General features: G+C 36.5%; 1 protein-coding gene across 1 annotated transcript in view; it reads left to right on the forward strand.

Annotated features, from left to right (window-relative positions):
* The window catches only part of ANO4 (anoctamin 4), a 71,745-nt gene that overhangs the window by 36,055 nt on the left and 10,273 nt on the right, over positions 1–25,417 (forward strand). Inside the window, exons 11-22 of the mRNA XM_058191396.1 lie at positions 531–665; positions 2,681–2,777; positions 3,724–3,784; positions 6,943–7,025; positions 8,655–8,795; positions 11,795–11,959; positions 13,839–13,875; positions 15,761–15,872; positions 18,663–18,720; positions 19,885–19,982; positions 22,579–22,721; positions 24,074–24,226. Of these exons, the coding sequence (XP_058047379.1) occupies positions 531–665; positions 2,681–2,777; positions 3,724–3,784; positions 6,943–7,025; positions 8,655–8,795; positions 11,795–11,959; positions 13,839–13,875; positions 15,761–15,872; positions 18,663–18,720; positions 19,885–19,982; positions 22,579–22,721; positions 24,074–24,226 (1,283 nt within the window). The remainder of the gene's footprint in view (positions 1–530; positions 666–2,680; positions 2,778–3,723; positions 3,785–6,942; positions 7,026–8,654; positions 8,796–11,794; positions 11,960–13,838; positions 13,876–15,760; positions 15,873–18,662; positions 18,721–19,884; positions 19,983–22,578; positions 22,722–24,073; positions 24,227–25,417) is intronic.

The raw sequence follows: 25,417 nt of genomic DNA on the forward strand, positions 1-25,417 counted from the left end.
TGAAAGGCACTTCTATACCCATAGAAATCTTATCTCATATAACCAATTTTGCTGTGTAAATTACTTCTAGAGATCCTGGGTGAAAAACTGAGAAGCAGTGTTGCCAAAACTCTCATGGAAATTGAAATTATCTTATGAAACAAATCGTTTCTTGTTTTTAATACTTTTGGGCATAGAGTGGCAAAATTCAATCTGTCAAAATTAATAGCAAACGTCTCTAACAAGGTTAAATTAATGAAGAGGCAGACTGTTGGTCTAATTGTGTATAAGGAGTAATCTGACTAGCGATAATCAGTTTTTGAAACACATGGTAATATGATATTCAGTATTGCTTATCTGCATTGATTTCTGCTTTTGCATCAATATAACAATATTTTTTTAAAAAAAATAAGGGTGAAAAGATGTGGATGTGTGATTTTATTCATATATGGGAAGTCCATACATTTCTGGATCATTTTATATTTAGAATCACTGATAAATACTACTTCAAAAATGTTAATAAAATTATTTATTTTCGTATTTTTGAACAGACGGTATTTTGGTGAAAAAATTGGTTTATATTTTGCCTGGTTAGGCTGGTATACAGGAATGCTCTTTCCAGCTGCCTTCATTGGACTGTTTGTCTTTTTATATGGAGTAGCCACACTGAATTACTGCCAAGTCAGGTGAAGTCAACATGCTTATCTCTAAAATAATTATATTAATTGTTACTTTTTAATTTTTTTAATTAAATTATTATATTATGTCTAATGTTTCTTTTGGCACAGAAGATGGTAGAGAATATGCTTATGAGTAGTCTGGAAGGTGGTAGCGTTACTAAAGGTCTTGACATTCTGAGATACATTTATTTTTCTCTTCGTGTGATTTCTTTTAATAACCTATATTTACCTCACTTTCCCTTTCTAACCTATTACTGTATATATTGCTGTTATGCTCCTGTAATATGGAAATTTCCTCATTTTTCTTGCTATACAAAAGGAATCCTAAATTACTTTCAGTGGCCAGCCATATAGTATTTTGCATCTGCTGACAAACCTTGCTATCTTTATATCAGAAAAATCCTATTATTTGTTTAACAGGCCATAATCCAATACTGTACAGTAATCACTGAATCATTCTGCCACTCAAATACTGATTTATTGCAAATGAAGGTGAATATACATGTCCCAGGATAATATTACAGAATCCGATCTGGGATGATCACTGGGACCAAAGGTTTTGTCTTCTGAGCTTTTGGACTCATACTGGAGCCCATCTTCGGGAAACTTCTGTCTCTATTTTTTTTGTTAATTTGAATTTATATCCCGCCCTTCTCCGAAGACTCAGGGCGGCTTACAGTGTGTTAAGCAATAGTCTTCATCCATTTGTATATTATATACAAAATAACTTTTATTGCCACCAACAATCTGGGTCATCATTTTACCTACCTTATAAAGGATGGAAGGCTGAGTCAACCTTGGGCCTGGTGGGACTTGAACTTGCAGTAATTGCAAGCAGCTGTGTGAACTTGCAGTAATTGCAAGCAGCTTAGTCTGTTGAGCCACCAGAGGCCCCTAGATCAAACTAGAGAGAAATTTCCTGAAGATGGGCTCCGGCACAAATCTGAAAGCTTGGAAGACAAAATCTCTGGTCGCAGTGACCATCCCAGATTAGATACTGATTTATTGATTTAAGTTCATGAGTTTGATCATAGATTCCATATGTTCTGTTTTTTAAAAAACTAGACAGCTATTTCTGCTCCAAATTTAAATAAGTTAATATGATTAAGAACAATTTACTCTCTGTCTAGGTCCCTTTATTCTACTTCTATCTTCCCATACCCTCTATCATTTTCTCAGATGCTTTAATTGATATAGGTTGTTCCTTTATCAGCCAAAATGATTATCAATCAAAATGGGGAAAATATTTTCCAGAATATTCTGTAAATATTCTGTAAATGGTTAATTCCTTTTCAGTCAGCAATCAGAATGCATTACATAGTATAGATTGATTCATTTGTTTCATTGTCTTGATTTATTTATTCTGTATGAGGGTTTTTTGATAAAATAAGAGTTTTGTCCTGCTCAGACTTGTAAAGATGCATATATTTGTTACAAACTGTGACCTTCCAAAGTGCCATTTGTACTGGGATGAAACACTAAAGGTGTTTAATATAGGCTAATGTAGTCTGAAAAGTTCTAAATAATGAAACAGTTAACCATACCAGGAGAATTTATTACAATAATTTCAATGAAACACACAAAAGAACAATTGGGAAGCAAAATTTAACATCAGTGCTTCTTGTCACAGTAAAGAAGGCAGGAAATTTAGAGATACAGCAAGCACACAAACCCAGAAAATGTTTCTCCCCTTATTCCTGTCTGTGGCATAAGGAAGCATCTCAGGGTTCTACAAAATAAATACATATTTATGGAAACTAGTCAATAAGGGAACAGTATCAAGGGATGTGTAACATACACAGATGGGAATCGGTACATAAATGTGGAGAAAAATTGTACACATGTTAAATTTAATGTCCTGAACTATTGATTGATGTTTTCTTTAAATTAATTTTAAGACAAAAAGAAAACATTGTATTGGTGCAGTTATTACAGAAAGAAGCCACCTTTTCTTTAATGGGAGGGATAAAACAAAATAGTTAGAACTTGGGTTAGTAATCATTATCTCTTCTCTTTTACAGTAAAGAAATCTGCCATGCTACAGAGATTATTATGTGCCCAATTTGTGATAAATATTGTCCTTTCGTGAGGTTGTCAGATAGCTGCATTTATGCCAAGGTACAAATAAATACTGCTTTTCTTTTTTTACCAATAGTTTTATCTATGCGTATGTGTGTATGTAGTGTGTGTTTATTCTAAATAAAGACATTGCATTTAAAAATGCTAAATATTTAAGTCTATAGAGTTGAAATCAACAACTTCAAAGAACTTGCTTCTTAAGGTATTAAAATATTAAGCATACTTAATTTTTTAAAAAGGATTTGCTGATAGATATATGTAATGAGTGAGGAATAAGGAGAGAACAGCAAGTTTTTTATGTCTATAGGTCACTATATTATATTAAAGATTATATAAAATTATTACTGTTTTATATTGCCTTTATTATTGAAAGTCAAGAGCCTCTTGATGGAGATTAGGGATTCTGTTTATGACCTTTTATAAAACCTTTCTGTGAGGTTTTGAAGGCAGTTGTTGAACAGGAACTAGGAGTTGTGCTGCGCTTAAGAAATAATTTGGAAAATATATTTCACAGTTTGTGAGAGTTTAAATCCAATACTTTGCATTTGCCCCATGATCCTGGGAAAGATACAGCTGCTTTAAAGAGTTTCAGACAGATGCTACATTTGAGCCTTCGTGCTGTGAAGCCCATTTTTTACCTGCATTGTCCTACAAAATAGTCCTTAATTTAATCTCATTAGCAAAGATCCTCTTCTGTTCCCATGAGAACTTCACAAGTAGAATCTAGTGAAAACATTTTAGAACTATGAAAAATTACATAACAATTCCTTCTAATAAAATAAATAACATTTAGCTTTAAACTTCAGTAAAGTTTATTTATTTACCATTCTTTGTAGAAGTTCACTTACCAGTACATAGAAAATGTAGGCAATGACGGGGCTGAGCCCAAGGGAGGGGTAGAAATAAAAACTATGTCTAGTTTAGAAATCACAAGCCAATGTGAATTAAGAAAGATTGAATTTAGGTTAAAATTATTTTTTCCTAGGTATCACATCTTTTTGACAATGGAGCAACTGTTTTTTTTGCTGTTTTCATGGCAGTATGGGGTAAGTGATGATAAGGGAATAATGTCAATGTAAATTTGTTTAAAATAACTACATGGAGGATGTGCTTAACGTCAGCAGACTTAGATCAATGATATTAAATTCTTGGGGTACTTCTATTCCTCTGTTGTGTCCTTTAAAAGTGAACACTTCTATTTTTATCTGCCCTCATCTTTGCAAACTAAATAGGAACAGTATATAGCAGCAAGACATTAATCTTATCTTATTTTTATAAAAGAAATTAAAATAAAAGTGTTTCCCACAGGAAGGCTTCTTTATAATTAATTCCAAAATCTTATTTCAAATTTTTCTGTACCCTTAGTTTGTCTATAGCTTTCTAAAATTCAAATATTTAATCACCCTTTTGCTGTTTATTCCATAAAAAAAAATAAGTCCTTAAATTTGTATTTAAAACTTCATTTGCTATTTGGATTGAAGGAAACTTGGTTTCCTCAAACTCAAATATTAAAGCATCCTAATAGTTGAAAAACAGTTAACAAACAATTTCCAAAAGTGATTAGAAAAGGAAGTATACAAATCATCCGCCTGGTGAAATCTGCCTGTTTCTATCTGGCTCGCCGAACTGGTAGCGCTGGCGACATGAGGCTCCACCCATCCGCCAGGCTATCATTACGTCCCGGTTTTTTACCCTCTGCGCATGTGCAGAAGAGGCGGGTGCACACTCCCGTGTGCTCCCATTTCTGAACCAGTAGCAAAGGTAAGTGGATTTCATCCTGATGCAAATCCAGTTAACTTTCAAAGGCACTGATCAGAGTTTAAACAAGATGGCTTTTGCTCATTTCACAGGGCTCTAAACCTGCCAGAGTCTTGCAGTCTGCTCAGAAAAGAAAGTGTCTGAAGCACTTATAGGTGATTTCAAGTTCTCTTGTGCAGAGCAGAATTATTGATTTATTTTATCTATTTGTTTATAAAATTTATAGGCCACCCATCTTACCTCGAAGTAACTCTGTTTACAATAAAAAACACACTATATAAGCTAAAAACATAAATAACCTTGTATAAAATCCAGAACTTTGTGACACAATTAAAAGATGGGGAGGGTGGGAGCAGGATGGGGTGGAGGTAGTATCTGTTGTTAATTGATCAACCACTCCACTGTGATATTCCCCTATTGGAGCTCCAAGCCTACAGACAGAGCCAGGTTTTTAGCCTCTTCAGATGATCAGGAGGATCAGTGCTGACCACACAGATCTATGAAGAACCATTCTACTCACTGGTTCTTCATTTCACTACCATCATTAGCTTTTCATGGAGCTGTCTTCAGTTCACCATTTGTTCCCCTGAAATCAGTAGAGCACAACAAGATAACTGTAGGTTTCTTCTGTTATTAAGAGATTGTATTCTAAAGCAGATTGGCAACAACGAACAGAATACATTATCAATTATCATTCTCCACCTAAATTGTTGCATTAAAATCATGTTAGAAATATGTATCCAAAATAGATTTGTTGGTAAGAGCTGCAGTAGCACAGCAGTTAGAATGCAGTACTCTGAGTTACTTCTGCTGATCATCAGCTGCCAGCAGTTTGGCAGTTCAAGTCTCACCGGCTCAAGGTTGACTCAGCCTTCCATCCTTCCAAGATCGGTAAAATTGCCAGATTGTTGGCAGCAATATGCTGACTCTGTAACCTGCATAGACAGGGCTGTAAAGCACTGTGAATATAAGTCCAAGTGTTATTGCTATTGAAAATGAAACCATTTTTTGTTGACACATTAGAAAAAGTTTTAAACAAAGCACCATATTTTAAAAGGAAACATGAATAACAATCTATACTATTCTTCTCCTTTCTCATATTTTTTAAGTGCAAAATAAAATTGACAGAACACAAAATAGTATGTGGAAACATGTTACACCAACACTGACCAAATTTAGACTAATTTGTATATTTCTATTTATTCCTTATATCAAATACAGTTGAATTTCATGCTTTATTTTCAGGATCCTTTCAACTTGAATCTGCTAAAGAATTCCTAGGTCAGTGTTGGTGAACCTTTTGGGCACTGAGTGCCGAAATGGGGGCACGCGAACGTGCGCGTTTGCCGGAAACCAGAAGAGCAGCTGCCCAGTGCGTATGTGCGCGTTGGGAAGATGATCTTCTGGTTTCTGGCACATGCATGCACACCAGCCACCTGGTCTTCTGGTTTCTGGCGCAAATACACGCGCAAAAACCTGCTGGCTGGCGCACATGTGCTTGCTGGTAACTGGAAGATCATCTTCCCGGCACACGCATGCTCACCGGGCGGCTGCTCTTCCAGTTTCCAGCACTTCCACATGCATGAAGACCAGTTGGCCAGCATGCCGGAACCCAGAAGAGCAACAGGTGATGACTCGCGTGCCTGGAGAGATGGTTCTGCGTGCCACTTCCAGCATGTGTGCCATAGGTTTGCCATCACAGTCCTAGGTCATATAATAGGATCAAATTATATATAGTATTCCATAAACTCCCCCCCCCATTCTTTTCAACTGGACAAAACGTTGAGAAGAAATTAGAGCTGTGGTGGCGCCAGTGGTTAGAATACAGTATTGTGGGCTAATTCTGCTGACTGCCAGCAGTTCGATTCTCACCAGCTCAAGGTTGAGTCAGCCTTCTAGCCTTCCGAGGGGGGTAAAATGAGGACCCAGATTGTTTGGGGCAATATGCTGATTCTATAAACAGCTTAGAGAGGGTTGTGAAGCGATATATAAGTCTAAGTGTTATTGCTATTGCAATTATATGAAGGGGCTCAGTACTATATTTGTCTGTCTACAGGTCTCTGCTATTGGCAGAATAACTCTCTGAACAGGACCAAATTTGGTGTGAGAATAGTAGCCAACAAAAAAAGATTGACTGAAAATGGGTTAGATTCATTCTTACCTAGATCTGGTCAGGACTGCAGAGAAAAAATAATCAGAAAAAATGCAGACATTTTCTTCCATGAAGATATTTCCTCTCTGAAATATGAAGGATTACCACTACTAGCCATGCCCACAGAGTAAATTAGATGAAAGACCTTCATATGTTGTTCATTTCCTACATTTCCAAGTATAGGAGGCACTAAAATACTATTGCTGAGAAGCAGGGGGGAATACAGAGCTACCTTGCAAATTCTCATTCAATAATATGACCGGATATATTTTTCCTTCTATTTTTCTGCGGTAGCCACTGTTTTTTTGGAATTTTGGAAAAGAAGACGAGCAGTAATTGCTTATGACTGGGACTTAATTGACTGGGAAGAAGAGGAGGTTTGTATGGATAATATGTCACAATTTTAACTAATATTAATGTACTATTAACAGAATTGGGTTATAGAAAATACTGAAGATCATTGCCTGTCACATAGAGCTTAGTTTGTTTCCTGGTATCTCTTTTAGCTATTCTAGTCTATGTCATTTTAGCTGAGTCATTGTCTTGCAGAAGACACAAATCAGTCAACAGTCTGACCAATGTGAGACAGTGAACAAAAAATGATGGGCAACTGTAAAAAAAAAAAAAAGCCAAGCAATGTTAAAGAGTCTTATATCCATTGCTTGCAGAGAAGAAACTCATATAATGGTATAGTTATCAACTATTCTATAGTTCTAATTTGGAGAAAACTGGCAGTAACTGATATATTTTTCCCCAAGAAAATAGGGACCTAATTACACAATGTGTCAGTTGTTTGGTTTTTAGATAAATGAAGGGATGTGTAAAATTAAATTATGTGTTCATTTGGAATTCTTTTGGTATAATAAGCAGCATATATAAAAGAAATACTGAACCCTTCAATCCCCACATAAGAACCAGGTCAGCACTCTGCTTGTAGCAGTAATTGCCAATATGTTAATTTGCCCAGAGGCAAACACCAAACATCAGTGTTATTTTAGGCCATCTAAGGTCACTGCTATTACAGAATCAAGCAAAGCACCACCTCAGAATCAGCTCTCATAATAAGAGCAGCTTTTGAGTGAAAGATGCCATTGAAAGAAGTGAGTGCAATTAATGAGTTAATGGCAAAAAGTAGCAGTAGGGGCAAGATGTTTATCTTAGGAGATCAAGCTTGCTAGACAGCTGAGGACAGCTCGCAAAGGGTCCTTTTGTGATTTTTGATTCTCTGATGCTGTCCCAACCACATTAATCCTTTGGCATTGCTGCAAGATACTCCTACCCTCAAAATGACACTATAGAGCACTGCACACCAGAACAACAAGACACAAGAATAGTTTTTTCCCGAAGGCCATCACTCTGCTAAACAAATAATTCCCTCAACACTGTCAAACTATTTACTAAATCTGCACTACTATTAATCTTCTCATCGTTCCCATCACCAATCTCTTTCCACTTATGACTGTATGACTGTAACTTTGTTGCTGGCAATCCTTATGATTTATATTGATATATTGACCATCATTTGTGTTGTAAATGTTGTACCTTGATGAATGTATCCTTTCTTTTATGTACACTGAGAGCATATGCACCAAGACAAATTCCTTGTGTGTCCAATCACACTTGGCCAATAAAAAATTCTATTCTATTCTATTCTATTCTATTCTATTCTATTCTATTCTATTCATAATTAACCTATTGTTATGTTTTTATAGTAAAAGGCAACAAGAGTGAAGAAACAGTAACTTTCGTGAACTTTAAAGAATTTTCCTGTACTGTACAGGAAACTAAAATAATCCTTTAGCTTCGTAAAGATATTTCTATCTCTCTCTGAAGGATTACAATAGTATTTTATTAGTTTCTTAGCAATTCTTTTAAATATTTTTAACATCTTGGCCTAATGGCTTGGCTGAATGTAATGTATTAATAAAAGCTTCATAAAATTACTAAAAGCTTAAGCTCTCTACACAATTATATCTAATTCTTTTTTAAAATTTTGTATTTTTTAGGAAGAAATACGCCCCCAGTTTGAAGCCAAGTACTCCAAGAAAGAGAGAATGAATCCTATATCTGGAAAATCAGAGCCTTATCAAGCATTTGCAGATAAATGCAGCAGAATGATTGTTTCTGCATCTGGAATATTTTTTATGGTTTGAACATTTTAATTCATTGTTTTTCCTGAAAACTAGATTTTTAAAATATCAGCAAAATGGAGATCATATATATTTTAAAGTAGAATTAAGCCATCTTGACTTTTTTAGTTTTGTTTTCCTGTTTTAAAATCATTTGTGCCACAGAATTGTCATGTTCTAAAAATATAAAGAAATTTAATATTCAGTAATATTAGTACTGAAACATTTACTTGCTAACATATTTAATAAAAATGAAATCCAGGAGTGATCAATTTAAACAATGAAAATAAAACAAAACTCTAGCATGTTTTTTAAAAAAGCTCTGACAAGGGAAATCTAGCAAAGAAAAATGTTCTTATCTAATATTAATGCAGATTAATTCAAGTTATTGTGTGATATGTTTCCCCTCCAAGCATAAACACTATAGACTTATATCTTTAAAAAAAAATTAAAGACTTCTCCACAATTCAAGCTAATATTGAATGCAAAATTCAGATCTACTTTTTCTTAGAGTAGAATTATGTATTCTGTAAACTGACTATCAGCTTAACTCTACCATGTTTCCCTGAAAATATGACCCTGTCTTATATTTTTTTGAACCCTGAAATAAGCGCCTTGGCCTTATTGCCATGCCCTCAAAAGCCCAATTCAGCTTATTATCAGGGGATGTCTTATTTTGGGGGAAACAGGGGAAACATTTATATGAATGAGTGTTGACTTGGATGAGGGGCAGGGTGGGATAGGTTGGAATAAATGAAAACACATGGATAATGATATAACAATTATGGTTTTGTGTCAGGGTATCTGATACAAATAATAACAGCATTCATGCCATGACATTATGACATGCATGTCATTTGGTGTTGCTGGAAATAAAATCTGGTCCGTTTCAAAGCCAAGAGAAAGACGGTGGAAATAAAATGGAGGCAGGCTGCAGGAAAGTAAGTCTCTGTTTATTTGGTAGCCAGAAACTAGTGACAGCAACATGTTTCTGGGGTGGCTGACAAAATCGGGTTGAGAGTAGGTGGGTTTTTATACATTCTATGGGGCTTTGTGTTTGAGATGTCTATTCTTATGCAATGTACTTTGACCTGTGTGTGAGTGTGCCCTTTTAGTATTCTAATTATTGTTGCCTGCCTCCCATTGTGGCTGGGAGGTCATGCCCCGTCCTTGGAGCTGGATAGGGAATGTAGATTTTAGAAGTGTTTGTTTTTCTGCTTTTAATCCCATCAGCTTCAGCCTTCTGTGGGAGCTATAGCTGAAGGCATTTTGTTTATGAATGGAGTGTCTGGCTGTCTGTAAATGATAATGAATGGAAAGCTCCAGTTTTCTCAAAAGTATCTCATTCGTAAAAAATAAATATTGGAGGGACTGCCTGGAGTGTTTTCCTGGTAATGGAGTATATGTGTATGATTTGTTGTGTATGATTTGTGTATGATTTGTTCATAGGAAAGCCTCCGTTCTCAGGGGTGGGGGTGGGGGGTTGTGATGACTTCCTACAGTGTCATCATAGCTTCCTGCAGATACCACTGCAGCATAAAGTGATTGTAGTACAGAGGTCTCCTCGCTCTTGAATGTGCTTATGTGAAGTGGAAGAAAACTTATTCCTACAGTAACTTTAGTTTTCAAAACAATAAACTATTATTTTATAGTTTTTATTTTGATTGTTATTTATATGAGCTTAACTTTAACTATGTAATAAAAAATTGATAGCCTGAAACTGATTCTTTAGCATAAGAGCTGTGGTGGCGCAGTGATTAGAGTGCAGTACTACAGGCTACTTCTACTGATCACTGGCTGCCAGCAGTTTGGCAGATCAAATCTCACCAGGCTCAAGGTTAACTCAGCCTTCCATCCTTCCGAGGTCGGTAAAATGAGGACCCAGATTGTTGGGGGCAATATGCTGATTCTGTAAACCGCTTACAGAGGGCTGTAAAGCACTATGAAGGGGTATATAAGTCTAAGTGCTACTGCTATTTGATTCAAGGTTAATGAAATTTTTAATTTAAAACTTATTATTTGTTGAAATATATTCTTCAAATATTGAAAATATCTGTTTCAAACAGCTGAACTTCATTTTATAAGGGTCATTTAGCATTAAAATAAATGGAGCCAGGATTTATTTTACAATACAGGGAATTGAATGTTACTATATTGTTACTGTTGTATAAGAACTAAGCGCTTTTCAAAAGTCGAGGGATTATTAAAGCAGTTATTAATGCTTTCATTTGATTTTGCTTGCTGCTTCTTATCTATTTACAAGTGAAGCTCAGTAAATTATTATCTCCTTGTTTTTGTTGATTATCTCCTAAATTTTCAATAGTATCTATCAAATAAGTGCTTCAATATCTATAGGTCCCAAAGCATTCCATAATTATTCTATACTGAGACTACTCCAAGAATTGTATATCTATATTTATGGTAATGGTCATTACTTCCTTCTCTCAATTCTCGTCTAAGACTTGCTTTTTTTTTTACTGTTGCAGATAAATGTTAATTGACTTTTCTGAGAGAAACGGGTCATCATAATAGGTTCTGTTCTTGTAATAAAATCTCATTTCAGTAGAGCATATTTCTTTATCCCTTTTAATCAGAGCAGCAATTAACAAACTATTAATTGCTTCTCTGAATCTCAGCCTAACTGAGTCCTTCAGAAAACTAGAGAAAACTGCCAGCCCTTGGATATGATGCAAGGTTAAGTAATTTCACTGAGAAGTGAAAACTCACAGTACACAAAGTCCTCCAAGCATGAAATTTTATCTTCAGAAAATTAAAGTGCATAATTGTCCCTGTTAATCTGACACTTGAGTCCTTGAACATTATTTCTTTCCATGACACTAATAAAAGGAAGAGATCACATTAAAATGAGGAAGGAAATCAGGGACAAATCCCCACACAGGTCCCATTTAAGAAAATCATTTATAGATTGCTTACTTGGATTTATTATTCAATTGTTGAGAGCTACTGTACTGGTTGTAAGCTATACTATATATTCTTTCTATCACCTCTTTCTCTAGATCTGTGTGGTGATTGCCGCTGTTTTTGGCATTGTTATATATCGTGTTGTGACTGTCAGCACTTTTGCTGCCTTTAAATGGGCTTTAATCAAGAATAACTCTCAGGTTGCAACAACTGGGACTGCAGTATGCATCAACTTTTGCATCATCATGTTGCTGAATGTTGTAAGGAAACTTTTTCATACCTTGATTAATTTCAATCTGTGTTTAGGTTATTTCTTAGTTGTGCTCAGATTTCTGTAATAAGAAATAGCCTCATCAGAACTATAGCACAACTTGTAGTATATGGTGGTTTAGCCAAAGTTTGCTTATATTTAAAATGATTATTGATATAGAATTATTTTAAATGAATCATAAAATGTTTTATAAATGCACATACACATACAGGATTACACTGGTTATATTGCTTTTCCTGCATATTTCTGGTATAACAGAGATCCACTGTGAACATTTAAAAATAAACAATAGCAAAATTCAATTGCAGATTGAATAGATCAAATTTGTTAAAGGCTCAGTAAGAATTTGAGAAATCCAAGTGGAATATCTGAACAAAAATTACATATGTATGATCCAAATCTTGGGAAGCTCCTGGAGCAGTGATGGGTTGCCCTCGGTTCAGACCGGTTCTATAGAACTGATAGTAAAACCGGCGGGAGGCTCCACCCACTGACCCAAATGTCATTAAAATTCTTCTCCCCGCATGCAGGCACGATACGAACCGGTAGTAAAGGTAAATAGAACCCACCCCTGTCCTGGAGGTAGAGCAGAGTAGCACATGGATGGATGGATAGATATACATACAGCTTTAGAGTCAAAATCTTACTGACTTTCTTTTTAAAATGCCTACAGAGCTAGTTAGAGCATTTTGAATCCCACTGATTTTGCCTATTCAATATTGGTTTGTATTTGTACAAATCTATATTTCAAAACAGCTGAGACAGTGCTTTGAGAAATGTATATTTGAGACTTGATGTTTTGTATTCATTATAAATGCAAATTAGATAGATAGATAGATAGATAGATAGATAGATAGATAGATAGATAGATAGATAGATAGGATGATGGATGGAATAAGACAGGCATTTTTACAATGTGAACAAACTATATCTTCTGTTGCTCATTTTATTTGAAAAATTGAGACATTATTAAATATTTGACTAAAGATAGTGTAATGGATGAAAACTGTTTAAAATATAAAATTAGAGCCCACCGTTCCATTTAACTTGGTTTGGAAATATAATTTGAAAAAATAGTGTTCTTCACTTTAATTTTTTAAACACAATTTATAATAAAATAGATAAAGTATCTTAATCAAAAGCAGTCCCATTGTTGAAAAGTCAGTTAATGCCATCTCTTTTTAAAGTATGTAAAAAACTAGATAGTAGCAGTGCAAATCCTATGTGAATCTAATAAATACATTATTGATTATATGCCATCAAATTGGTGTGAACTCCTAGTGACTGCATAGACTTTCTCTATAGTATAAATATTAGATAAATGCTAAATCACTTGGAGAAACAAATATGGAAAAATGGCCCTCTTATAATCTGTCTGCTAACCAGAAGAAATTGAAAAATTTAGTGCATTTACATATTTTCGGATGAAAACACTGTTTCTTCTCACACCAAGACCATACAAATATTTAAACAGGAATAAATTGCCCTTCTTTTCTATTCCTGCTTTTCGTCCAATGATTAGAGTTTTAACTTTAAACGAAAGTGCTTATTTATATTTATTTATAATAAATATAAAACAGAAATAATTCATCTCAAATATACCTTTCCCAAAGCACTGTCTTAGTTGATTCAAAATATAGATTTTTACAAATGCAAATCGATATTGAATATCCAAACTCAGTGGGATTCAAAATGCTCTAATTCCGTAGGCATTTTTAAAAGAGAGATCAGTAAGATTTTGCCTCTAAAGCTGTCATTATCACCGTTAGAATAGAGAAATAAGGAATGAAGATAGTAAGCACATAATGTTCATCAAATCTGATTTATATATTACATTAAAATTATATGCTGTTTTTCATTTTTTGCAGTTGCATGAAAAGGTTGCTCTTTTTCTGACAAATTTAGGTAAGTAATGAAAATGAAGTAATACGTTTCATGGTTATCATGCGCCTTCATTTCCTGCATGAATGGAGCTAACAGTATTCTGTATTATTTGTTTCTCTGTGTCACTGTATGTATGTATGTGTATTTGTATGTGTTCATGCTTCCACAAATCAACTTACTTTTCTATATGCCAGTTTTCCCATTCATCCGGTCTTCCATCCTACAGAGCAAGGATGCAAAGAAATAAGATCTGGAACAATTCCTTGTATAACAGACAATACTAAGCAGAAGAGGTAACTAGTTGAACCCCTATGTGATACACTTACACATGCAGTAGTGAGCTGCTGCCGGTTCAGACTGGTTTGGGAGAACTGATAGTTCCAATGATCAGCTGGACCTGCCCACACGCCCCCCGCCTTATCCTGTCCTGTATTTCCTTCTTTCTGGCTCAGCTGATGCGCATGGCACAGCTGATTTCTGTGCCTCTGCTGTTCTACTTACCGGGGCTGCCTTAGAAGGTAAGCAGCTGAGCTTCAAATTGCTGTATTTTGAACACTGCGCTCATGTGTGTTAGGCGCATGCACGTGCAAAGCCTGCGTGCTCACGTGAAGCCCATGCTTATAGAACCAGTTGTTAAACTGGTTGTAGCCCACCACTGTGCATATGTATTACATTCTTTGCACAAAAATTCTATTTACATGATTAGAATGAACTGTAACTGATGTTACTTGTCCCAAACAGCATAAAATGGATTGTTAGTTCTAGTTCTAAACTTGTACAATCTATTTAAGAGCCATCAGTGTGAGACAGACTTTGTAAAAAGCTGGAGTTGTTTTTGCCATGTCAAAAAGAAGTCTTTGATTCCGGATTGAACTTTCCCCTTCACTACATTAAACAATACACATGCTGCTTTATTTCTCAGAGTTTGTTTACAACCAACTGTTTATGTGGCATGTCTTGCCTAACAAAGTGCTTAAATTTTTCAACTGACATCTTTAAGATGTTTTAGTGTTGTTTTTACAGATACCATTAATATACCGTAGGAAGGAAAGTTCCTCCAAACAACTTCCTTTGAAACCTATTGTCCAGCATTTTAGAACATCTTCTGTCAGACTTCGATACAAGAGGACCAAATTCAAGGGCTGGGAAGTGGCTCACCAGGCTAATTTTTCTTACAGCTACCGTATCTAATTGCAACTAACATTTGTACTAGCTCCTATTTTCTAAAATTAGATCATATGTGCCAAGTATGTGAAAGTCCTATTGGACACCAGTTCCTCCCACATCATCATATTTTTCTCTCCACAAAATAAAAGAAAATTTAAAGTTGGCCTCTTTGGGTCCTAAATACAATTGAGCTGCTGAGAATATTATATGAGTCAATCCACTCACATCCCATTTGATGTCCATTGAGTGATGAGTTCATGCATTTTTCACACTTTTAAAGGCTAGGAATGGTTCCAGGTCCAGATCTCTCTCTGTACAGTTACAGGTATCTCCAATTGGAAAACTGAAAGCAAGAAGCTTTCTCTATAGAAAGCAGGCAGAACCTGCAAGTTCCTGCTGATGGATACTGTCTGCCTGCACTATGTATACTACTTGTCCTGCAGTGTTTCTCAACCATGGCAATGTTAAGTTGTGTGAGTTCAATACAAAGAATTCTCCAGCCAGCTTTTCTGGCTGGAGAATTCTGGAAGTTGAAGTCCACATATCTTAACATTGCCAAGGTTGAGAAGTACTGTCTCAGAAACTAGAACTTTCCCTGAATATGGGCTTCATTATAAGCAAGATCTGTAACTAAGTTTACCGGGACATTTCTAGACTTGTAGGGTGCATGCCATTTCCCCAAATTCAGCATTCAAATTTCAATAAAGATTACAATTTCCATTTTTTTTTTTCATTACAGAGCAGCCTCGTACTGAATCTGAGTGGGAAAACAGCTTCACTTTGAAAATGTTTCTTTTTCAGTTTGTTAATCTGAACAGTTCTACCTTTTATATAGCATTTTTCCTTGGAAGGTAAGATTAAATAATATGATATCTGCCTCTTTGTAAGTTGTTGTTTGTTTTGAATTAATGCCAAGTGTGCCTTAAGTAGTAGAATACAGTATGTCCTTCGAAAGTTCCTAAATGTAGATTAACTGTGATCACGAAAGGCACTTTTAGGGAGTCACATTGTCTAATACCTTCTGTATTTTTATCGTAATACCACTTACATAAGAACATGCTATTCCCTTGTAGTTAAGCAAAGTTACAGCAAGTGCAGAAAAACAGTAAGAAAGAGTAATGAAAGATAGAACATAGGAGAAATATTCCCAACCCTATTCACTTTATCTTTCAATAAATTCTATCTTTCTTTCACTATGTCCATACATTGACTCATACATCGCCTTTTGTTATTTAAATTTCACAGCTTAGTTCCATCCAAAACCACTTTGTCTATCTTCCTCTTACTATCAACCCATTCCATCTTCTTTGTGTAATTTAATAATTCATTCTCTATATAAAACCAAGCCCTTTCAACACCCTTCTTTTTTACTGTATTCATAAAAATGTTAAACAAGGAAAGAAATATTATCTTACTCTCTGTTCAGTCATTAATTAAGCATTTCAATTATTCCCATGTTTGCTTTACTTCCATCACGTCTGCCTAGAGTTGTTCAACAGTGAGATGAGCAGTATATAAATTCAACAAATAAATAAATCATATACCATTTTTGTATTCCACAATATTACCCATTTTTAGTATTCAGTCCACATTCATTGAGCATCTATTCATTCTTGACACTATCTGTTCTAAATTTACTACATATTTCTTGATTAAATCTTTCCCACTGCATTGGACTTCCTTTTAAATTTCTCCTCATACAGCTTTCTTGTAATGAAGTGGATAAAAAAATATAAGCAGCCATTTTAGCTTCTTTTAATAAAAGTAAATTCCTTGCATACATATTACCAGTATGTATTGCCATCATGTGCAAAACCTGAATCTCTCTATCGATTTTTTCCCATCTTTAATAAATACTAGGCAATCTATAACTCCTTGGGTCATCATTTCAGACATATTTCCTTACCAGTGCCTTCAACAATGGCAGAGCTTCTAATGCACTACCTTCAATGGATAAATTGGGATACATTCATTTCATACTGATAATAGCCCATGTTGGGATATGTAGCACAGTCAAATATCAGCACAGTGAATCTTGTATGACATTTTCTATTATGTCATAACTGCTTTAAGGTAGTTTTATGTCATAATGTGTTTTATAAAATTAACCAAATTTTCATTCCACATGAATCATGGGTCCCAGATTTTGGACTCCTTTTATAAGTTAATCCATTTGAGGTTTATATCCGACTTCGCTCTGTAGCACTTTCCCATGGCACCCACCTCCCTACAGTCTGTACCACACCTGCCTGCCTTCCCACTTATGCATGTTTTGTAGTGCCTGCCTCTGATACCCTCCCACACTTTGTAGTGCTTTCCCAAAGCACCATCCCACTTGACCTTAACTCTCACCTGCCATCCTGCTTGCCTGATTTCCCATCTTACCACATGACAATCCATGCTTAATGACCCATGCGGTTTTTGAGTTATGGTAACAACTAGGATTTCAAGGACTGTGATTGCTAAGTAATCTGGTCATGTGATATTATGCTTTTCAGTGGCATCACTTAATGATGGAAATTCCAGTCCTGCTTGCCATCATAACCCAAGAACTACCTATATTTGGGACAATATATCACAAGCATAACTAAAACCCAGTTTTATTCCAAGCGTGCTGAGGCTATTCTTTACAAGATAAGATCTCTTACCAGCAGTTTAAATGCTATGTTGCAAACTAAATCCACAAATAGGTGAATGAAAAGATGTATCTAGATGTCTGAGTGGACCACTGCTTAAGTATGAGTCAGCAGTGTATTGCCTCTGTGAAGACCCTATTGTCTTTTAATACATCAACGCATCAAATAATCATTTGGAATGTTCCACTTGTTTAATAAAATGTTTTAGGGATGTTTACCAACACTTGAAAACTATCAAATTTATCATTTGTTTAAAAGATCAGTATGTGCTTTATCATGAATATTTCAATATGGCTAAGCTGAAACAATTGTCTATTAATCAAAACCAAGAACAAAATTATTATTGTTAGCCAACATCTTGTTTTTACACAGATAGGAAAAATAACTTTTATGATCAGAGGTGTCAAACTCAAGGTGCCGCCCTGGAAATAGAAAAGGACTGGCCTGTAGTACCTCTGCCAGTAAAAATGGAGTTTGGGAGGGCCACGCACAGCTCCCCAAGCTCTGTTTTCATTGGCAGAGGGCTGCAGGAGGCCCTCACAGCCAAAAACACAACCGGGGGAGGGCAAACACGCCCCCCACAAGCTCCGTTTTTGCTGGTAGAATGCTAGCAAAACAAACTGCTTGCAAAAGTAGATCCCCCCCCCAGCCCCGCCTGGGCCACCACAGGTGCCCCCGACATAAGTGACATTGAGCTGGCCATGCCCATGCCCACCTGGCCACACATCCTGAGCTCCCCGAGGTCAAACACAACCCTGATGCGGCCCTCAATAAAATCGAGTTTGACACCCCTGATCTAGATTCTTATATAAACCACAAAAATATTTTTAAAAAACAATTGGTACATTGTACATTCAAATGCTAACAACATTAATGCAAACTTAATGCCCTTTTCCATGGAAAAATACAATTGTGCCTCTCGTCTTTGATCTTCTCCTCTTACATTCCTATTGTTTTGATCAAAAACGTACCTGCAAAGAGATGATGACCTCTCCTATATTGAAGGTTTACAGGTCACCCTGGTGCCTACCTCAGGCTGATAAACAGATGGAGACTAGAAGAAGTAAGTGTTTTATATTAATATTGAAGCATATTGTACAAAGTTTCAACACGTACATTCTTAGGGTTGAAAGAAGTTATGCAGAAGTATCTGGAAGTATATCATATTTTATAGTATCTAAAATATATCTAATGTACTGTGTTTCCCCGAAAATAAGTTATATCCGGATAATAAGCCCAATCGGGCTTTTCATTGCATGTGATAATATAAGCCACTGTGCAAAATAAGCCCCTCCACCAACTACTTACATGCATGTGCAGCCGGTCCTCCCATTTCCTCTGGTTGCTTGCCGCGCAACCAAAATGAGTTGAGGGGGGGGGAAAGGGGGGACATACCCTCCCCTCCCTTTCTTCGCACCGGCCGAGTGGCCCAACATATCCCATCCCACCCCACCCCAATGGCAACAGCAGCCTGGCTGCTTCTCTTCCTCTCCATCTCTTTATTGAGAGGAGTGGCAGGTAGGGTGGGAGAGAAGCAAGATGTGCGGAGCAAGACGTGGTTCCCCTTGCATTCTCTTCTCCCCCCCACCCTCACCGGGCATGGCAGGGATTCTGCCCCTTGCTTAGCCACCCACCCCCTTTAGGGATGCAATTTGGGGATGGCAGTTAAGGCGGGTGAGAAGCGGGATGCAGGTCTTACCTTTCAAGCTCCTTTGCTTTCCTTGCTGTTGTGTCCAGGGAAACATGCTGTAAAAGAAAACCTTCTCGCGAGTTCAGTCAAATTTCTCAGTCATACAGATAAAAACTGATTTCCTTGATTCCCCACTTCAATCCCTGCAGCTTCTGTTATTAATGCCAGTGCAAGACATCATCTAAAACTGGTATTCCAAGGGACCAAAGGTCATAACCTAGTCTCTCTGGCTCAAAATAACTCTCTATGGTTTATGAATTGCCGAACCTAGCATAAACACTTACGCATAAATTTAAACAGCAGTATGTAAATTCTTCCTCCATAAATACCTTGGTGCAATTTTAAACGGCAAGGTACTAGAAAGAGTTTGAAAGATGTACATAATAACAATACGATAAGGATACATACAAGGCTGAGTTGTGTGAAATGTGTATTGCCAGTATTCCTCAGTATGAGTGCTGGTGTTTCCTTCCAATAATTCCCAGTCGGCATGGCTTAAATTTCCCTTTGTTCCCTTGCTGCCTGCTTCTTCTGCAGTGCCACCCTAGTGGATGCCTTATTGATCTCTGTATGCAGATGGGTATTATAATGGTGCTAAAGCAGACTTGGAACAACTTCATGGAATTAGGCTACCCGTACGTATGTGCTTTTTTAAAATATACATATTAATGTTTGCTTATTGTAACATGTACAGAATACTTGCTGACAGATACCTCCTGGGCAATGTAACCTATTCATTCTGCTTTTGCAGATAACATTCTATTTATTGTGAAGAGATGTCAGATCCTTTATATCAGTGGTCCCCAACCTTAGAAGTTTGGTGGCCCAGTTTGGGGTGGGGTGGGGAGAAAGGAACCGGGCTGTGCAAGCAGTGGGCCAGCGTGTGCAGCTCGACTCACACAAGAGGGCAACGCAGATGCACATGCAGCTCGATTCGCACGAGTGGTCCAGCCTGCCACTCTGTGCGTCGAGTTGTGCATATGCCAGCCCACCACTAGTGTGGTCCAGTTGCAAATATGCTACGGTATACAGCCCAGTAGTGGGTCACGGCCCCGGGGTTGGGAACCCCTGCTTTATATATATTGGAATAGTAATAATCAAAGGTTTCTGTATTGCCAAATTATTTATTATACTGTGTCATCCTCCTGGAGTTTCAAAATCATGTTCTCTTTTTCATTCCTTAATATATAGACCTTCTTGGTTTATTTGCATGATCAAAGTTATTTTGTTTAAGGGTGTTCAATTTATTCTCTAATTATCTAAACACATAGATAATAAGTTTGGTTTAGAATATTTATCTTTGTAGGTGATTTCCTTAATTCTTCTTTACTTTTAATTTCTTGTAAGATCTCCCAGATTTTTCCTGGGCTTTCTTTTTCCGCTTGCTCCCATCCCATACTCTTTTTGTCTATACCTTTGTTTAGGTTTTTGTTAAACAATTCTGTTAACTTCTCTTTGACATCTTTACTATTCACTCTTTCTGTAATAAAGTTTCATTTCCATCTAAAATTTGCTGATTTCTTTCTTAAAGTCAATTCAACTGGATTGTGATCAAAGAAAGTCTTTGAGGCCAGAGTAACTTAATTTTTTTGTTCTTATCATGTCTATTTTGAAAATGATTGGTAAAAAATTGGTGTATTCTCTAGAATTACCGGGTTTTTTTATCTGTAGATATTGACTAATGTTAAATTTTCTGTAAGAAGTACTTTGGTAATTTTCCTTGGGTAGTTTTGATTATTTTTTCAGATGTTCTATCCAGTTGTGGAAACACCATAGCATTCCAGTCGCCTATCAGACACCAACTTTGGTATGGTAGATTTAACATTAGGTCCATCATATGTTTGTTGAAAGCATTTCTGTTGTTCAGTGCATAAATTCCCAGCACACAGGTTTTTGGGTCATCTTGTTCTGTTTCTACCCTTACATATTTACTATCCTGAACAGTTGTTATTAATTATGGTTTTAATTGGAGAGGGGTTGATGTATAGAACACTGCTATATTTGATTCTGCTGAGCTAAATTCATATACATTTATGCAAATTAAGTATTTTATATCTTTATTTCTAATATATGTTTCCTGAAGACACATTATATCCTTTTTTTAAAGTGGTGAAATAGGATTCCCCTGCCTTTTGTGGTGGTGGTGGGGGAGTTGGCGCCATTTATGTTCCCGATTAAGCATCTTATTACATAGTTAATGAACTGTTTTCGAAAAGTTTGAGTGCCCATAGCCCTCATCCTTTTTTCTTATTTCTTGCTGGTTATATACTTGTCTCTCAATTAGTTTGGATGTTCTCTCCTCAATGCCTTTCTGGGTCTGTTGTAATTCATTTTTATATTCCTCTAGAAATTCTCTGGCCTTTTGCACAGTATTTAGTCTAACTCTGTTTTGTTGGAAGGTAAAATCTATGTCTTCTAACTTTTCCCAACAAAATGAGTGGTTTTAATATTTCAGCTAGGAAAGAGTAGTCTTTTCTTATAAATAGGATTCTAATAGGAATATCTTTCAAAATAATTACCTCTACATTGTTGAGCTTCAGTTTGGATTTGAAATGGCATTGGAGGATTTGTTCTCTTGTTACTTTCCTTTAAAAAATGCATCAATGAATCTCTTGGAACCTTTCTTATTGTCATGAAAAAGAGTTAAATCTATCATATATGGATTTTATTTTATTTTATTTTATTGAAATCAACTTGCCAAGCAAAGAAATCAGCCAGGGCTTGGGTCATTTTTTCCTGGATATCTTCATCTGGGTCCTCCAGGATAGCTCTAAGTCTTAAACACTGTTCATTTTGATGCAGTTCCAACAGTAAGGAGTTATAGAGGTCTCTCAAACTATATGCCCATGGCATGGATATGTTCTTATTCCATCCAGAGGAATTTTCAGCATCCCACCAATGTTTTCGATAGGAGCTAAGGGCCAAAGTGTCATCTTGCTGAGCTCCTATCGAGCAAAGTGTCATCTTGTTCAGCTTCAGACATTCACCGCTAGGTCCGCTACACTGGAACTTTGCATTTTTGGCAATCAGATTAGTACATTGGTTATTCCAATTTTTGTTTTATACTTTAAGGTGCTTATTTTAATTATGTATTTGTTATGTGGCTATTTGTTATTGGGATTGTATGAAAATGAGTACCTCTATTTAAAAAAACCCAAATATATGGCAAAAATTAAAATTTAAAATTTAAGTGATTTGAAAAATATATAAAAATAATATTCACATACGCAGGATAATTCAGAACTGGTGGACCAGACGAAGACTGCGGCAAGAGTATGGTTCACAGCAAAAAACAACTTTACCACAATGGGAAAAAGACTATAACTTGCTACCTTTGAATGCCTATGGACTCTTTGATGAATACCTCGAAATGAGTATGAACAATTCTTTCTTTGTTGCCTGATTCTGGTGTTGTTTATATATTACCCATGATCCAATAAAATAATATGTTTTTTTAAAAAATAAAAACTTCCAAGACAATGTTGCATCCATTGTAAGTTTGTAAACTTATTTTCAGAAAGAGTCATTTTGCAGCAAAAATATCTCATGGCATTTTGATATAAATTCTCAGGCATCACAGACCTAAGTGTAAATGAAATTAGGCAACCAGGCATGTTGACTCTAAGTCAACTATGCCTTCTAGCATTTCAAACCATAGCATTGATAAAGAGGTACTGAAAGAAGAAACTGATTTAATCTAGAAGCTTAGATTCTTTTCATTATTTTGGAGATGATAAAGCATTGTATATTTTAATTTGTACCTTGCCATTTTAAGCAGCAATGTAGTCCGCAAATCTGTAGATATACTGTTTATTCTGGGATATACTGTCTAGATCCATGATGGCCAACCTATGGCACACGTGCCACAGGTGGCACCCGTAGCCATATCAGTAGGCACGCCGGCTCAGCTCCAGTGCGCATGCACACGCCAGCCAGCTGATTTTCAGACCTTCTGGGCCCACCAGAAGTAGGGAAACAGGCTTTTTCCTGCCTCTGGAGGGCCTGCGAGGGGTGGGGAAGGCCCATTTTTCTTTCTCACCTGGCTCCAGATGCTCTCTATGCATCTAGGGAGGGCAAAAACAGCCTTCCCCAGGCCTTCTGTAGGCCCAAAACGGCCTGTTTCCCAACTTCTGGTTGGACAGGAAGTGATGTTTTTTGCTGTCCCCAATCTCCAAAGACTCTTAGATTGGCTCTGGAGGCTGGGAACAGCAAAAAACATCACTTCCTGTCCAACCGGAAGTTGGAAAATGGGCCGTTTCGGGCCTACAGAGGGCCTCTGAGGGGGGCGAGGCTGTTTTCGCCCTCCCCAGATGCATAGAGAGGACCTGGAGCCAGGTGAGAAAGAAAAACGGGCCTACCGGGAGCTGCCAGGAGCGGGGGAGGAGGGGGGGTTGCGTGCTCATGTGCAGAACGGGGCGCATAGAGTTATGGGTGTGGGCACGCGCGTGCGCAAATCTTCCCCCACCCCCATCCTGGCACACGATGGCAAAAAGGTTAGCCATCACTGGTCTAGATATTTCAATCAGGTCAGAAAGAATATCTACTCTTATGAATCTGCCGTTGTTAGTATTTAAAAAGAAATGTTTATTTCTATATAGAAATCATAATCATCCCTTATTCTGAATTTAATTTTTAGTGTACACTTTTACTGGCCTTTCATCATATACAATATGCATAAAATATATGTGGCTATATATGACATTCCTTCTCTCATTTTCCATCTCAGTTCTCCAGTTTGGATTCACAACCATATTTGTAGCAGCTTTTCCACTTGCTCCACTTCTGGCTTTATTGAATAATATCATTGAAATACGCCTTGATGCATATAAATTTGTCACCCAGTGGAGACGGCCATTAGCTTCCAAAGCAAAAGATATTGGTAAGCAGAATCTTTAATGGGTGTAAAGTGTTGGTGCGAATTGAAGTTGACATTTGTAATCCAAGACCATCTAGTCTTCTTCTGGGATGTTTTTCAGACTAACCTATGAGATCCTGTCTCATTCAAGAAGTGACAGGGTCGAATCTTACTTAGCTTTGTTTCAAGATCAGCCAAGATCAACTGCTAGTGATTACTTGGACAATAAGTAGAGCCATAATCCAAATGTGCCAACTCATTACTGGTACAAAACATTTCTTTAACAATATAGACTACTCAAACATATACTCCCAGCTGCAATTTCCAGAAATAGCGTTTACGGAATGCTTATTTCTGAGATAATTTTATTCTCTCATTTTCACATCAGGAAAAAAAATCAAAAAAGAATTATGTATCAGGTAATTAATAAAGTAACAGATAGCCAATAAAGTATCAGGTAGCTAATACCACAAGGTATTTCATACTTTGAAGAGACCATTTTTAATAAGCTTGCTATCTTGGACCTTGCCTTTTCCAATTCTCCCGTACTTGTAGCATTGCATTGTAGCAATGTGGAAAATGTTTGAGCCAAAAAACAAGGGTAATTTCCAGTTATTTCTATCCAAACCAAAACAAGTATTTAACCCATGGTCTGGAATAGATAGTATGTACCAGGCAGAAAAGGAGGGTGGGGAGCCAAATGGGGATACAGTGGTGTCAAAGTGGAGGTGGCGAAAGAAAGATGTTGGAAAGGTAAGATTGGTTGAATCTATTCATTCATTTCATTCCCTTGATGCCATATTCTATTAACTTGCCTGTCTCTGAACTTTTCAAAGGCTCTTCTCTCCCTGCTTTCCCTTAGCTGCTATCAATTCCTTAGCTTCAAAATTTGTTATAAAGAAAGGAAAAGAAGGCACTGTAAAGATCAGCTGGTGGGCTAATGCATAGCCCATGAGAAGGACAAAGAAAAAAGCTTACCCAGATTTTATCTTGGTTGAAATCCAAAACAACCAAAATGTTGCATTTCAGTTCTGCCAAGCCATAGCACTTCCAGAATGTCGAACATAAATTCTGAAACAGTATGTGCATATTCACTTCACAAAACACGTTTTGTTTTTCAAGCTTCTTAAATAGCATAATTGTGCTACCATCATTATAGATCATAATTATAGTCCAATGTTAGAATATCATGATATACCAAGGTGGATCCCGTAA

Source organism: Ahaetulla prasina, chromosome 7 (genome assembly GCF_028640845.1).
Source record: "Ahaetulla prasina isolate Xishuangbanna chromosome 7, ASM2864084v1, whole genome shotgun sequence".
Classification (NCBI taxonomy): Eukaryota; Metazoa; Chordata; class Lepidosauria; order Squamata; family Colubridae; genus Ahaetulla; species Ahaetulla prasina.